We start from the raw sequence: 17354 nt of genomic DNA, 5'->3' as shown, positions 1-17354 counted from the left end.
GACTCATTCATGACCAACTTTCACCCTGGATTAATTCATGACCAATTATCACCATGGACTCATTCATGACTAACTTTCACCCTGGACTCATTCATGACCAATCATCACCCTGGACTCATTCATGACCAGTCATCACCCTGGACTCATTCATGACCAATTATCACCCTGGACTCATTCATGACCAATCATCACCCTGGACTCATTCATGACCAGTCATCACCCTGGACTCATTCATGACCAATTATCACCCTGGACTCATTCATTACCAATTATCACCCGGGACTCATTCATGACCAATTATCACCCTGGATTCATTCATGACCAATTATCACCCTGGATTCATTCATGACCAAGTATAAACCTGGCCTGGACTCATCAATTACAAATAATCACCCTGGATTCATTCATGACCAATAATACCCTGGACTCATTCATGACCAATTATCACCATGGACTTATTCATGACCAATTCAGAATGGAGGAAGGGAGAAGGGGAGCGTGGCCTGTTCTATGCGTTCCAGTAAGACAGTGAAACCTATACTATAATCCCACTGAGGTCCAGTGGTTCTCTGCGGTGGCATCTCCATTTTCCTCCTTGATAAATCACCTTGATAAAGCAAGTTCAATAATACAGTGGTGGTAGTTGGAGAACAAACTACGAGTTGGTCTTTATCGACACCTTGTGGTTTTTGTCGGGAACCACAGTTGTTGGATATGTTTACAGAGCCCTCTGGCGTCCAATCAGAAAGATCCATGTACTGTACATGCCAGGACTCTACAGAGATACAGTCTATGCTACAGAGAAAACCTCAATCTTTATTTAAAAATAAATAATCCAGCCATAGAAAACGAAATGTCACAAAAACATAACAACAAAGGAGAATCCATGTCACGTAACCATGGCAGTATGAATGTAGATTTACAGCCTCTTCACTCTCTTTTCACCATTACAATGTCCCACTGACCTGGTGAGGTCGAAACACCCCACTACAAACACTGAACGTCAGGTGATGACCCAAAAGACCTGATGACACACTTTGAAACCAGCAGAATGAGGCCACAACAAGGTCAAGTGTAGATGAAATAGTTGGAATAGAGATGGAATAGAGTAGAGGAGACTAATGTAGACTAACGGAGGGAGTCACTTGGGAGGATCCATTGAGGGGGAGTGGAAGGCAGCTCCAAATAAGATACAGTACTACAGACATTGGCCAGCCCCAGTTTTCTGACTGTCAGTATGGCACAGGGCTATTAGCTAGGTACTATATGCCTAATCAGGGATGACCTCTCTCTCTCTCCCTCCCTCCCTCTTCCTGAGTCCATCTCTTCAGCTGAGCGTCTTGTGCCACAGGTCGAAACAAGGCACCACGTGTAGCCTGACGTACTTGTGCCCCCGGAGGAGCACTCCAGACAGCCGTATACCGTCTCCCTCGGTGTCTGGCCCGGCCACACAGGGCACAGGGGCCCTTGGGGATGTTGTGGTTGAGGAGGTTGACACGGGAGTGGGAGTCCCCTCTCGGGTAGGTGGAGGAGACGTCCGTCATGCTGGCTGCCTTTTCATAGTAGTCGGTCACTACGTCGTCCATGTAGGTGTCTGAGTGGGTGTGGGTGAGCTCCTCAAACGTCCTGTCGTCTTGAGTAGGGGGGAAGGAAGGATGAGGATAAGAGTGTCACTGGAACATCGGAAAATGTGCAGGGATTATTTTGCTTTCACTCATTATCTTTACATTACCCTGTGCTTTTACTAGCATTTGTGTCAGTGGAGGCTGGTGGGAGGAGCTACAGGAGGACGGCCTCATTGTAATGGCTGGAATGGAATTACTGGAACGTATCAAACATATGGAAACCATTTATTCCATTACAATGACCCACTCCTCCTATAGCTCCTCCCACCAGCCTTCACTGGTTTGTGTTTATATATGTTTATACTCTTTATTGGTATTTTATTAGGATCCCAGGGTGTTTATTCTTCTCAACAATATGGAGCTAACAATTGTTCTTTAAACAGCATTATACTGGTAAGATTAGATCACTCTGGGATCTGTACCTTCTTTAAAACCTCTACATGATTGGTGGGTCCCCCACGGGACGGTTGAGCTAACGTAGGCTAATGTGGTTAGCATGAGGTTGTCAGTAAAAAACAAAATCCCTGGACATAGGCATATCTGATATTGGCAGAAAGCTTCAATTCTTGTTAATCTAATTGCATTGTCCAATTTACAGTTGCTATTACAGTGAAATAATACCATGCTAGAAGAGTGCACAGTTATGAACTTGAAAAGTTATTCATTAAACCAATTAGGCACATTTGGGCAGTCTCGATACAACATTTTGAACAGGAATGCAATGGTTCATTGGATCAGTCTAAACCTTTGCACAAACACTGCTGCCATCCAGTGGACAAAATCTAAATTGTGCCTGGGCTGGAATAATACATTTTGGCCTTTCTCTTGCATTTCACAGATGATGGTACAAAACATACAAAAAACACATGTTTTTTTTCTTTGTATTATCTTTTACCAGATCTAATGTGTTATTTTCTCCTACATTAATTTTACATTTCCACAAACTTCAAAGTGTTTCCTTTCAAATGGTTTCAAGAATATGCATATCCTTGCTTCAGGTCCTGAACTACAGGCAGTTAGCTCATGGGTATGAGTGTGTCATTTTAGGCGAAAAAGGGGCGGATCCTTAGGATTATACAGCATTATACTGGTAAGATCAGACCACTTTGGGACCTGTACCTTCTTTATACAGCATTATACAGGTAAGATCAGACCACTTTGGGAGCTGTAGCTTCTTTATACAGCATTATACTGGTAAGATCAGACCACTTTGGGAGCTGTAGCTTCTTTATACAGCATTATACTGGTAAGATCAGACCACTTTGGGACCTGTAGCTTCTTTATACAGCATTATACAGGTAAGATCAGACCACTTTGGGAGCTGTACCTTCTTTATACAGCATTATACAGGTAAGATCAGACCACTTTGGGAGCTGTAGCTTCTTTATACAGCATTATACAGGTAAGATCAGACCACTTTGGGAGCTGTAGCTTCTTTATACAGCATTATACTGGTAAGATCAGACCACTTTGGGAGCTGTAGCTTCTTTATACAGCATTATACTGGTAAGATCAGACCACTTTGGGAGCTGTAGCTTCTTTATACAGCATTATACAGGTAAGATCAGACCACTTTGGGAGCTGTAGCTTCTTTATACAGCATTATACTGGTAAGATCAGACCACTTTGGGACCTGTACCTTCTTTATACAGCATTATACAGGTAAGATCAGACCACTTTGGGACCTGTAGCTTCTTTATACAGCATTATACTGGTAAGATCAGACCACTTTGGGAGCTGTAGCTTCTTTATACAGCATTATACTGGTAAGATCAGACCACTTTGGGAGCTGTAGCTTCTTTATACAGCATTATACAGGTAAGATCAGACCACTTTGGGAGCTGTAGCTTCTTTATACAGCATTATACTGGTAAGATCAGACCACTTTGGGACCTGTAGCTTCTTTATACAGCATTATACTGGTAAGATCAGACCACTTTGGGACCTGTAGCTTCTTTATACAGCATTATACTGGTAAGATCAGACCACTTTGGGAGCTGTAGCTTCTTTATACAGCATTATACAGGTAAGATCAGACCACTTTGGGACCTGTAGCTTCTTTATACAGCATTATACAGGAAAGATCAGACCACTTTGGGACCTGTAGCTTCTTTATACAGCATTATACAGGTAAGATCAGACCACTTTGGGACCTGTAGCTTCTTTATACAGCATTATACAGGTAAGATCACACCACTTTGGGAGCTGTACCTTCTTTATACAGCATTATACAGGTAAGATCAGACCACTTTGGGAGCTGTACCTTCTTTATACAGCATTATACAGGTAAGATCAGACCACTTTGGGAGCTGTACCTTCTTTATACAGCATTATACAGGTAAGATCAGATCAGATTGTTCTAGTCTTTTAGATTTACTCTACGATAAGAACAGGAGGAGGTGTAGCCATTTCCTGCAGTCAAATGACCTAGTGGCCTCATTCATATTTTGTAAATAATTTCATAATTAATAAACATGTTTTTTTTTTAAACACAGACAATCCTGTGTTTCGTATATGTCAAACAGTTTTGTTTATACAGTATTTCATTCTTCTATGATGTATTTAAAGTGTAATTTTGGGATGCATTTCAACTCTATTTTTTAAAGTCCATAACCATGTGTGTGAGGTGTATACTTTTGTTTTAAAGTAGATGTGTTTAAGACTACAAAGAATCACTTTGTGTGACCCAGATTCAGCCCACTGCAGTAAAACGTTAAGAGATGAAAGAAGGTTCCCACCTGCTCTGAAGGGGTTTCCGTACACAATCCCAGACAGGAACCTGCGGAGCCGTCCCATAGAGAATCGACCAATGAAACCACCCAGCTGCTCTCTGATCAGCTCCTTCTCAAATCCGCCCAACGACTCAGGGCTCACACAGATATCTGATCAGGAGAAGGGGAACTATGTTTGTGTGTGTGTGTGTGTGTGTGTGTGTGTGTGTGTGTGTGTGTGTGTGTGTGTGTGTGTGTGTGTGTGTGTGTGTGTGTGTGTGTGTGTGTGTGTGTGTGTGTGTGTGTGTGTGTGTGTGTGTGTGTGTGTGTGTGTGTGTGTGTGTGTGTGTGTGTGTGTGTGTGTGTGTGTGTGTGTGTGTGTGTGTGTGTGTGTGTGTGTGTGTGTGTGAGTGAGTCAAGCGTAAGTATGTTTGTTGTGGTTGTCTCACCAAGTCGTCCATCCAATCGAACAAACAGTTCAAAGATGCTGAATGCGATGGTGGTGTGAGCTGGGATCACTATGGCCTTGTCTCGACCTTTGGGGTTTTGACCATCTTCAATCTGAAACTGTAGAACACCAGTCAGATAGGTGAGACAGGGCATTCATCCATTCAACCATTACCTGCTGAGAGTGTCAGATGTCAGTGTTTCTGTGTGTATTGTACTGTGTGTGAGTGTGGTGTGTAGGTGTGTGTATTGTGTCTGTGTGTATGCTGTGTGTGTGTACGGTGTAAAAGTGTGTGTACTGTATGTGTGTGTGTACTGTGTGTGTGTGCTGTGTGTGTGTGTACTGTGTGTTTGTAGGTGTGTGTACCCTTATGTGTACCATGTGTGTACCGTGTGTGTAGGTGTGCGTATTGTATGTGTGTGCGTACTGTGTGTGTAGCTGTGCGTATTGTATGTGTGTGCGTACTGTGTGTGTAGCTGTGCGTATTGTATGTGTGTGCGTACTGTGTGTGTAGCTGTGCGTATTGTATGTGTGTGCGTACTGTGTGTGTAGCTGTGCGTATTGTATGTGTGTGCGTACTGTGTGTGTAGCTGTGCGTATTGTATGTGTGTGCGTACTGTGTGTGTAGCTGTGCGTATTGTATGTGTGTGCGTACTGTGTGTGTAGCTGTGCGTATTGTATGTGTGTGCGTACTGTGTGTGTAGCTGTGCATTTACCCTCATAGTCGTCCGTCTCATGCCAGCGTGGACAGTGAGAGAACACTGACGCGTCGTACGGATGCTCTCCATGACAATGCAGAGAACACTCCGCCCACTTTCTTTGGACTGACGAATCAGACAGTGATCCAGATCCACTTTCCTATAGTGGGAAGAAACCAGAACACAAAGCTGTGTCAGAAAGACTTCTACTGTCCAGGTGTAATATACAGTATGTACAACCAACATGGTCTCATTAGAATATCGACCGCTTGGGTCCATCTGGATAAAGATGATTCTGAGATAATTGGCTTTAAAGTTCTGAACCCTCATTGGTTTAAAAGATGTCAGCAATGTTGAACTGAGGTATTTAGACTACTGTATGGTATTGAACAGAACAAGGCTGTTTCAATAACTACATGTTGACTAAAATACAGATAGAACCTTATAGTCCCAAGCTCTCTATATGTCAAAATAATGACATTTAATCATCGTAATTATATGTCAAAATAGTGACATTTAATCATTGTAATTATATGTCAAAATAGTGACATTTAATCATTGTAGTTATGTCAAAATAGTGACATTTAATCATTGTAATTATATGTCAAAATAGTGACATTTAATCATTGTAATTATATGTCAAAATAGTGACATTTAATCATTGTAGTTATGTCAAAATAGTGACATTTAATCATTGTAGTTATGTCAAAATAGTGACATTTAATCATTGAAAATAGTGACATTTAATCATTGTAGTTATGTCAAAATAGTGACATTTAATCAAAATTTTAATCATTGTATATGTCAAAATAGTGACATTTAATCATTGTAGTTATGTCAAAATAGTGACATTTAATCATTGTAATTATATGTCAAAATAGTGACATTTAATCATTGTAGTTATGTCAAAATAGTGACATTTAATCATTGTAGTTATGTCAAAATAGTGACATTTAATCATTGTAGTTATGTCAAAATAGTGACATTTAATCATTGTAGTTATGTCAAAATAGTGACATTTAATCATTGTAATTATATGTCAAAATAGTGACATTTAATCATTGTAGTTATGTCAAAATAGTGACATTTAATCATTGTAGTTATGTCAAAATAGTGACATTTAATCATTGTAGTTATGTCAAAATAGTGACATTTAATCATTGTAGTTATGTCAAAATAGTGACATTTAATCATTGTAGTTATGTCAAAATAGTGACATTTAATCATTGTAGTTATGACATTTAATCAAAAAAATAGTGACATTTAATCATTGTAGTTATGTCAAAATAGTGACATTTAATCATTGTAGTTATGTCAAAATAGTGACATTTAATCATTGTAGTTATGTCAAAATAGTGACATTTAATCATTGTAGTTATGTCAAAATAGTGACATTTAATCATTGTAGTTATGTCAAAATAGTGACATTTAATCATTGTAGTTATGTCAAAATAGTGACATTTAATCATTGTAGTTATGTCAAAATAGTGACATTTAATCATTGTAGTTATGTCAAAATAGTGACATTTAATCATTGTAGTTATGTCAAAATAGTGACATTTAATCATTGTAGTTATGTCAAAATAGTGACATTTAATCATTGTAGTTATGTCAAAATAGTGACATTTAATCATTGTAATTATGTCAAAATAGTGACATTTAATCATTGTAGTTATGTGTCAAAATAGTGACATTTAATCATTGTAGTTATGTCAAAATAGTGACATTTAATCATTGTAGTTATGTCAAAATAGTGACATTTAATCATTGTAGTTATGTCAAAATAGTGACATTTAATCATTGTAGTTATATATTAACTAACCTGACATATTAGTTGTTTGTCATCACCATTATGACACTTGGTAATATCTTATCAGAAACAAAACCAGAATGAAATGGATTAAATTCTAAGCCATTTTCCACCACCTGCAGTGTACCTGGAGTTGAGTTCCCTGAGCAGAGTTGGGACCTCTACCTCGTGTTTGGTGACGATCCCAAAGGAGGCTTTGACAGCCACAGAGTCTGAACCACTGATGTTGAACCCCACGTCGTTCATCAGGTGGTTCCCTAATCTGCCGTTCAGGGCCACGTCAGACTTGTCCTCATAGTTCAGGAGCTGGTAGGACGACACCCCTGTTTGAATGGAATAAAAGACATTGTTAAAGGCATCTGATATTGTATGAGACTAGCTTTACATCTGCAGAAACACATGCTTTACTTTTTCAAAGTCAAAGACAGTCATAATGGATTATAAGCCCATTATAATACCTTATAAGCTATTCATAATGCACTATAATGAATGACATAGGCGTTAATAGCTGCTGATAAACATGCATTCCTCCCCTCACTGGACTCTACCTGCTGTGATCTCCTTCTCCCCCACCAGGATGTCTTTCAGGGAGAAGGGGGTTGAGGCGTACTTGGTTTTCTTCCAGAAGTGTCTCTTCCTCTTCCTGGTGACCAGGCTGAGGGGTTGGTAGCGGTCAGCCTCACTCAGGCTCGGTACAGGGATCAACCGACCTGTGTCTCCCACCTGCTTCACAAAGTTCTTAGTTGCCGCAGCGAACATACCGGTGACCAGGGAACAGCAGACGGGTGCAGGAGTCACTGCTGGAAATGCAAGGCAGTGACAGGTATGTAAGTGTCCGCTGTCCAGGCAAATGTGAATCCTTTAGTTTACACTATTAAATACGTTTTTTCTCTTTTTCTTGTCTTTGGTGAGTTCACATTGGGAAGTTCTGCACAGGTGGACAGTTGTTCTGAATAGATGTCTTTCAAACAGGTAGAGTCATTCAGCTGTGCAGCTCAGGGCTAATGAATAATGGAGACACCATGTAAGGGGATATGGGGGACAAGCTGTCCCATAACGTGATTGGACAGGTAGTTGCCTTCATTCTTCCTGTCATGTGACCAGTGAGCTCACCAATGGGTTATGCAGTACTTCCTGTGCTACTATGTCTTTGAGGCCCTAGATGTCTATCAATAATGCTGCCCTGAGCGCTGAAAAGTGATATCAGTGTAAGTATCAATAGTTCAATTGTAGCTGGTTAGGGAATCTGATCAAATGTAAATGGATCAGAGTTACACACCTTAAAGGAAAACTCCACCAAAAAGCTATCTATTGGTGTGGTCCCAAATGTTATTGATATAGTCCCAAATGTTGTTGATATAGTCCCAAATGTTGCTGATATAGTCCCAAATGTTATTGATATAGTCCCAAATGTTGTTGATATAGTCCCAAATGTTATTGATATAGTCCCAAATGTTGTTGATATAGTCCCAAATGTTGCTGATATAGTCCCAAATGTTGTTGATATAGTCCCAAATGTTGGGACTATAATACAGAAGGTATGATACATTCAACATGATGAAAGTTCAATATCTTGAAAACTTGATTGCTGACATGCATTTTTTTTATTTAACTAGGAAAGTCAGTTAAGAACAAATTCTTATTTACAATGATTGCCGACACCGGCCAAACCCAGACAATGTAGGCCAACTGTACGCAGTCCTATGGGACACCCAATCAGGGCCATTTGTGATAGAGTCTGGATTCGAACTAGGGTGTCGGTAGTGCCACCTCAACCACTGAGACGCAGTGTCTTAGACCACTGTGCCACTCGGGACTATATCAACAATGGACTAATGAAACAAATACCAGAGTAGCATGTGAAACATCTGGTTCCTGTGTTGTGAACTAGCATGACAAATAGCAAGAAGAGTGGTGGTCTTTGTGGTGTCTATGTTCAAATGTACTTTTCTTGTGGTTGTGTCTGGTACCAATAATAGACTAGTCCACATGTTACAGGGAGTTTAATACTTCTAGACCAAGGCTTTGCCCACCCAAAAGGTCATACAGGATATGTTATGTTATGACCTTGCCTTCCTTGTAATTTAGCTGTTTGGCTGGGAAATGAAGCGTAATGTTTATTTATGAGACTTTTTAAAAAGTGGGAAATGGGTGTGGTTTCCACAGTGTAAACTATGTCTGTATTCACACTGGTCCATGAACACTGACCAGGAATAGAAGGTCCTTTCTAAAGGTCAGAATGACTACCCAGGGAGGCGATTACAGAGATAAGACAAGCAGGACACAAATATGTATTACTGTGCAAATGACCATATGGGGACATGGAATGAATAAACGTCTGTGAATGCCTTCACAATTTCAAGTAAATCCAGAGAAACTACAGGGGAGCCTTTTTTGTGAAGCTGGTGAGCGTTTCCAAGCCTTCTGCTGCAAAATGGCTGCCTTGACATCTCGGAATACATTACGTCCCGCTGGTGTGTTTGCTGGTGTTTTGATTTGTTTGGCGCGTCAGGTTTTGTTTGTGTAATCATTTTAATATCTTACCCTCCTCATTTTAATATCTTACCCTCCTCATTTTAATATCCTACCCTCCTCATTTTAATATCCTACCCTCCTCATTTTAATATCCTACCCTCCTCATTTTAATATCCTACCCTCCTCATTTTAATATCCTACCCTCCTCATTTTAATATCCTACCCTCCTCATTTTAATATCCTACCCTCCTCATTTTAATATCCTACCCTCCTCATTTTAATATCCTACCCTCCTCATTTTAATATCCTACCCTCCTCATTTTAATATCCTACCCTCCTCATTTTAATATCCTACCCTCCTCATTTTAATATCCTACCCTCCTCATTTTAATATCCTACCCTCCTCATTTTAATATCCTACCCTCCTCATTTTAATAGACATTCATTGTCACGTCCTGACCTTAGTTCCTTTTTTATGTCTCTATTTTAGTTTGGTCAGGGCGTGAGTTGGGGTGGGCATTCTATGTTTTGTAGTCTAGGTTTTGTATTTCTATGTGTTTGGCCTGGTATGGTTCCCAATCAGAGGCAGCTGGCAATCGTTGTCTCTGATTGAGAACCATACTTAGGTAGCCTGTTCCCACCTGTGTTTGTGGGTAGTTATTTTTCCGTTTCAGTGTTTGCGCCATTCGGGACTGTTTCGGTTTTCATTTTGATTCTCTTGTTCTTTTGTATTCAGTCTAATTAAATTATATTTTGGATACATACCACGCTGCATTTTGTTCCTCTTCACCTTCTTCAACCCTAGACAGCCATTACAGAACTACCCACCACAACCAAGCAGCTTGGTAACCAGGAGCAGAGGTTTCTGGACTCCTGGACATGGGAGGAGATTTTGGACGGAAAGTGACCCTGGGCACAGGCTGGGGAATATCGCCGCCCCCGGGGAGAGCTGAAGGCAGCCAAAGCCGAGAGGTGGCATTATGAGGAGTTAGCACGGCAGCGCAACAGGGACGAGAGGCAGCCCCAAAAATGTATTGGGGGGGGCCACACGGGGAGTGTGGCTAAGTCAGGTAGGAGACCTGAGCCAAATCCCCGTGCTTAACGTGGAGAGAGGTGGACCTGGCAGGCACCGTGTTATGCCGTGAGGCGCATGGTGTCCCCAGTGCGCAGGCATAGCCTGGTGCACTACATCGCAGCGCCTCGTATCGGCCGGGCTAGAGTGGGCATTAGGCCAGGTGCTATGAAGCCGGCTCAGCGCATCTGGTTTCCAGTGCATCACCTCGGCCCGGGGTATATGGCACCAGCCCTACGCACGGTGTCCCCAGTTCGCCAGCACAGCCCAGTGCGGTCTGTTCCACCCCGCCGCACTGGCCGGGCTACGGGGAGTATCCAGCCAGGACAGGTTGTGCAGGCTCGGTGCTCGAGACCTCCAGTGCGCCTCCACGCCTCCACGGTCCGGTACATCCGGTGCCTCCTCCACACACCAGGCCTCCGGTGGCAGCCCCATGCACCAGGCTGTCTCTCCATCTCCTCCCTCCAGGTGCTCCCTCCTGTCCAGCGCTGCCAGAGTCTCCCTCCTGTCCAGCGCTGCCAGAGCCACCCGTCTGTCCTGAGCTGCCAGAGCCGCCCGCCCGTTCTCTTGTTCTTTTGTATTCAGTCTCATTAAGTTATATTATGGATACAAACCACGCTGGATTTTGGTCCTGCGATCCTTCCTACTACTCCTCCTCGTCAGAGCTCTAGGATGACACACATGACATCCTATATATAGGGCCTTTTACTGTTACTATAATGTCATCTGTAATCAGAAACGGATTCTATTTTCAGTAATCTGCTGAACGCTGGCTGTCTGAGACTGAGAGCACAGGAAAAAAGGAAGAAAATTAGAGGTTAGACAACCCTTTAAAAGAGGGAGTGAGAGAGAGGCGCGAGAGAGAGAGAAGTAGAGAGAGAGAGAAGTAGAGAGAGAGCGAGAGCGAGAGAGAAGTAGAGAGAGAGTGAGGCGGTGGGAGAGAGAGAAGTAGAGAGAGAGAGAAGTAGAGAGAGAGAGAAGTAGAGAGAGAGTGAGGCGGTGGGAGAGAGAGAAGTAGAGAGAGAGCGAGAGCGAGAGAGAGAGTGTTTCTCTGGTCTAGTTCAGGCAGTTCTTTTCTCTTCTCAAGGCTACCTGGATATTACTGGATGGTACTGTGCACTGCAACGCTAGCCTAGCTCTCTCATCCTCCTCTCCTCTCGTCTTCCTCTCTGCCCTGTACGTGTGTTGGGAAGGTGCCTGTCTCAGGTGCAGACATGGCCACCTCTGTGCTCTCCAGGATTATTCTATGTCTGGCTATATCTCTGTTTCCGGTATTGACAGTGACCAGCCAGGATGTCAACCTAGGTGAGTGGACGGGGCTGCACTGCATGACTTATGGTCTGACTGACGGATGATTGTGTTGATTGCTATTGCTTGTACTGAGTGATATGAATTGCTCATGTGTTTAACTTTTTGTTCTACATTTTTTAAATTGATTGATTTAATTGATTTAATAATTAGAAGTCGTAGGCTGCGTCAGGCGCAGACGACATTACAGATTGAATTGAATAATTGATAAAACTGACCTTGTCCAAGAGAGAATTATATGGTTATCAAAACGTCATGCCAAGCTAAGCCTACACCAAACACACAATTCATTGGAATTTTTTGTAGAATTCACAATGTGGAAAATGAAGGGTGGAAAAAAACTGTTTTTATGGGTATTCTGATGCGTCCACTGTGGTGGACTGTTATGGTCCTCTTCGGCAGGTAGATGGTAGGTGGTCAAGATTGACACATCACACACAATGCAATTTAAAAACTACAGTAAAATCAATTACTACTATATCAACCCCATCAACAGCACAGAGGTGCCCGTTTAGGAGACACCTCATCAAAGAATACCTCTAATCACATCTCTAATCACATCTCTAATCACACCTCTAATCACATCTCTAATCACACCTCTAATCACATCTCTAATCACACCTCTAATCACACCTCTAATCACATCTCTAATCACATCTCTAATCACATCTCTAATCACATCTCTAATCACACCTCTAATCACACCTCTAATCACATCTCTAATCACATCTCTAATCACATCTCTAATCACACCTCTAATCACATCTCTAATCACAGCTCTAATCACACCTCTAATCACATCTCTAATCACATCTCTAATCACACCTCTAATCACACCTCTAATCACACCTCTAATCACATCTCTAATCACACCTCTAATCACACCTCTAATCACACCTCTAATCACATCTCTAATCACATCTCTAGTCATACCTCTAATCACACCTCTAATCACATCTCTAATCACATCTCTAGTCACATCTCTAGTCATACCTCTAATCACACCTCTAATCATACCTCTAATCACATCTCTAGTCACATCTCTAGTCATACCTCTAATCACATCTCTAATCACATCTCTAGTCATACCTCTAATCACATCTCTAGTCATACCTCTAATCACACCTCTAATCACACCTCTAATCACACCTCTAATCACACCTCTAATCACACCGACACACTATTTCTCAGATATTATTTAAGTGGCACCTTAAAGCTTTTCTCTGAAGACAGTTTTCAGGTAGCTTGGTAACCCGTTCCACAGAACTGCAGCAGAGTACAGGAATGACTGTTTTTCCATGGAGATCTTGAGTCTACAGGGAACACATTTTGTAAAAGTCCCTCTGGGAACAAAGGATTAGGGTTGCAAAGCTACCCGTAATATAACAAAGTTACTGGAATCTTCAGTGATCTATGGCAATCTATGGTAGCTGTGGTGATTTATACTTGAATACTAAAAAAAATATATATTCATATATAATATTCATTTTTTTATATCTGTGTCCATATTGTCTATGAGTTTCTAGTGGATAGACCACATGGTTCAAGAGAAAAGAGCATAATTAATGAAAAAAGCCTCCAACCAACAATGGCATTAACTCTGCAACTCTTCCAACTATTGTCTTTTTTCACAACTGCCACTAGTTTGGCCACAAAACATTTACAACAAAGACATATTGACATAGTAAAATAAATACAAGTGTGTAAAAATATATAAATAATATTTCATGCTGAAACAACCCTCATTAAACTCATATTCACTAAGGTTTATATTTCAGATGTTTTACAGTTTTGTCATTACATTTTTTTAATTTAAAAGTCATCTTATTAGACATGTATATATATATGGTATATATATATACATACTGTATATATATTTTTCATGTGATAAGCCATACAGAGGGACAGAGATAATTACAGACACCTGTTATAATCTGAAGTACCCAAAAAGGCCCCTAGACGTCATCTGGTAAGATTCCATATATTCCTTGAAAGTTACCAACATTCTGTTAGTTTAGTGGTAAAGTACTTGAAAGTTTAGAGTAATATACCCTACTGTTGCAGCCCTTCTCAGGATAGATCAAGCATGTCAAGGAGAGGATGCAACACTTTTATGCGTTTGATACTTTTATGGGCCTTAATGAACATCTATAGGTGTTGTATAAGCAATGTTCATATTTACTTTTCTATCTTTCTATTTGTTTCTTTTCTTTTTCTTTCTTTTTTGTTTTAAGTTTGTGTTCAGTTTACACGCCTCAATATCACAATTCTTTTCTCACAATGAAATATAAAGTACTAAAATGTGTATTTATTTGTTTTACTGTAGGAAGTGGTTTGTTTTATAAGTACCATGATACCTCTCACTCACAGCAGGTTCAGTCCAGTTTACAGGCCACCCAGTCTCTGGACCACGTTGGCCTTGTACTCAACATCACACCCCAAAAAACAGAAAATAAAATCAACACTTTTAATGGATGCTATTTGCTCATTGTTCATATTGTAGCTTTTTACAAGAGAGTAAATAAAGTGTTCAAATAAAACTAATGGGATAGGTTCTCTCAGAGATGTCTGGATACAAACATACATACATGGATAGAATCCAGATTTTTATTTGGTTTTTACAAGGCATGTCAGTTAGGAACAAATTCTTCTCTACAATAACAGCAACAAAAATACATCCCTCTTAGACAGACTACGTGTTAAAGTGGTGTTGTGTGCATGACTGGCTGGCTGGCTGACTAGCTGGCTGGCTGGCTGACTGGCTGGCTGACTGGCTGACTGGCTGGCTGGCTGGCTGACTGGCTGGCTGACTGGCTGGCTGGCTGGCTGACTGGCTGGCTGGCTGGCTGGCTGGCTGACTGGCTGGCTGGCTGACTGGCTGGCTGGCTGGCTGACTGGCTGGCTGGCTGGCTGGCTGGCTGGCTGACTGACTGGCTGACTGGCTGGCTGGCTGACTGGCTGACTGGCTGGACTGGCTGACTGGCTGACTGCTGGCTGGCTGGCTGGCTGGCTGGCTGGCTGGCTGACTGGCTGGCTGGCTGGCAGGGCTATTTCAGTGCAAGGCTGAATGAAGGGTTGTAGAGCGCCATGGCCATAATGATGTGGGGATGGACCAAAACAGGCCACTGATTTTGGTTAGGGGTTTGCCAGAGAGCGACCGGACACACCCAGTGAAATGATGAATGCTGGGTATGAATATGCTTCATACTGTCGGCATCCACAAAGCCCATTTCACTTTAGGAGTATTGCTGTCTTTGAACAGAGAAGGATGTAAGTTACTGATGTGGGGAACAAAACATATGATTGAGTCTGGTTTCTCTCCTTGTCGTTTTGTGTCTGCTTGTGTAGCGACAGGTCAATCAGGTGATAAGTAGGCCTAACTTTACCTGCCACCTGGGCACGGCTTTTTAAAAGTTATCTGTCCGGATTACATCTATCGGATAAGATGAAATGCATAGAAACAGAATGAATAGAACGGGAGTTCCCATTCAAGGCAATGATTCGTCCTATTCATTTGTTCTATTCATTCTATATCTATGTCTTTAATCCTATCCGATAGGTGAACTCCAGATAGATAAGGCCCTGATGACTGGTGTTAGCTCAACCAAGCTGATGCCTAGGCTTTAGCTCTGCGGGTGGAAGCAGACTTGTTGTAGGCAGACAACCTGAGTTCAAACCCAGTAGGTCACACCTGCTGCTCGGGGGTTTAGGCCCATGTTGCTATATAAAACGTCTTAGTGTAAAAAGTCACAGGTATTGTGTAGTACGGTTGCTGCTGAGGGGAGGACGGCTCGTAATAATGGCCGGAACGGAGCAAATGGAATGGCATCAAACACCTGGAAACCATGGAAACCATGTGTTTGATGTATTTGATACCGTTCCACTGATTCCGCTCCAGTCATTACAACGAGCCCGTCCTCCCCAAACCACCAACCTTTTGTGGTGCATTGTTTGAGCAGATTAACGCTACAGTGAAAAAGACATGAAAACCATACTTTCCAAAATGTTCCCCCATGTTCTTTAGCTGTAAAACAGATACTATTGGACAATGTGTGATAGTGCTTGATAATATAACACCAAGATCACTTTCACCTGACTTCACAGCTGAGCAGCACAGTGACATGAAGGATATTGGATAATTAACTGAAGAGGAACGGTGTTTTGGTCCATGTGCAAACCACAAAGGGATTCAATTTACAGTAACCACAGGCCTCACTTTTATAGTGATCAACACTCTGAATATAATGGGTTTAATAATAACACCCTGGTTGGTGAAGTCAATATACATATTATTTATTCATTTACATTATTCACTTGGGTACAGCTGACTTAATAATGTTATAACATTTTGTAAATGGAAGTTGGTCCATATGATGAAGCTTTAGATTCCATGGCTGTGGAGTTAGCTGGGTGTGGCCTCTCATGGCTGGCCCAGAAATACAGCCCAGCCACAAGCACATGCTAAGCATAACCTATAATATAGGCCGCTGTGGTTTTCCCTGAAATAACTCCTGCTTTTGAAAAGTACCTTCTCTCTTGGGGAGAAGCTCGCCCACATAATGAGTACTTAGAAGTGATGTTTTTCATATAAAACTGGCTAAGTTTATAAAAGTGAGATTCCGCAAGGATACTACATATAGCACTGCAGCAGGTGGTCAGTGTTTCTCCTAGTTTCACTCCCTTAGTTTCCAACAGAGGCCCCACCACCCCGCCTAGATAATGCCATGGGAGGTGCTTCTGTATTGGAGCGATGTTTCCCCGATTCACAGATGAATTGTGAAAAGAGCTTCTGTTCTGTGTCATCGTGCTGTGTATCATCTTCCTCTTATCGTCAGGGAACTTTAGTCTCAGGGATTTCATTGAAGTGGGAAGAGCAACGTAGGCACCTATTTATAAAGGTACAAAAATAACATCAAGCCTAGAACCTGAATGGAAAGTCTGATTTCTTAGTCTATATTACTGGTTTTGTCTTACATGGCGTCACTGTCTTACTCAGTACTTATGTCGACTATATTTAGATGTAGGCCTAGAATTTACAACTTCAAATGACAAGTGGGGAGATGTAATTTTGATAAGTAACGTAATGATTTATAATGACGAACTTCCTATTTTGTCATAGAAAATTGTGAAATTGCTCTTATGGTCAGCAATCGCCCTATGCAACTACATCCTTGGTATGAGCTTCTTCCAAGATTCATAATTACACA

General features: G+C 41.5%; 3 protein-coding genes across 3 annotated transcripts in view; 1 reads left to right on the top strand and 2 right to left on the bottom strand.

The window, feature by feature from the left end:
• LOC118376280 (beta-1,4-galactosyltransferase galt-1-like) overlaps nucleotides 1-17354 on the bottom strand; it is a 149361-nt gene that overhangs the window by 85486 nt on the left and 46521 nt on the right. The gene's annotated exons all lie outside the window — the stretch shown is intronic.
• On the bottom strand, nucleotides 797-10660 carry pjvk (pejvakin). Its single transcript, XM_052515598.1, is given in 9 exon segments — nucleotides 797-1398; nucleotides 1401-1445; nucleotides 1448-1633; nucleotides 4364-4507; nucleotides 4786-4903; nucleotides 5501-5642; nucleotides 7420-7615; nucleotides 7841-8092; nucleotides 10533-10660. Coding segments are annotated over 9 exon segments (1164 nt in total). The 5' UTR covers nucleotides 10543-10660; the 3' UTR covers nucleotides 797-1327.
• The window catches only part of LOC118374716 (collagen alpha-2(V) chain-like), a 45567-nt gene continuing 40077 nt past the window's right edge, over nucleotides 11865-17354 (top strand). Inside the window, exon 1 of the mRNA XM_052515681.1 lies at nucleotides 11865-12144. Within this exon, the coding sequence (XP_052371641.1) occupies nucleotides 12086-12144 (59 nt within the window). The 5' untranslated portion in view covers nucleotides 11865-12085. The remainder of the gene's footprint in view (nucleotides 12145-17354) is intronic.

This window comes from Oncorhynchus keta, unplaced genomic scaffold (assembly GCF_023373465.1).
Source record: "Oncorhynchus keta strain PuntledgeMale-10-30-2019 unplaced genomic scaffold, Oket_V2 Un_scaffold_29839_pilon_pilon, whole genome shotgun sequence".
Classification (NCBI taxonomy): Eukaryota; Metazoa; Chordata; class Actinopteri; order Salmoniformes; family Salmonidae; genus Oncorhynchus; species Oncorhynchus keta.
This window is presented reverse-complemented; position numbering and strand designations above follow the sequence as displayed.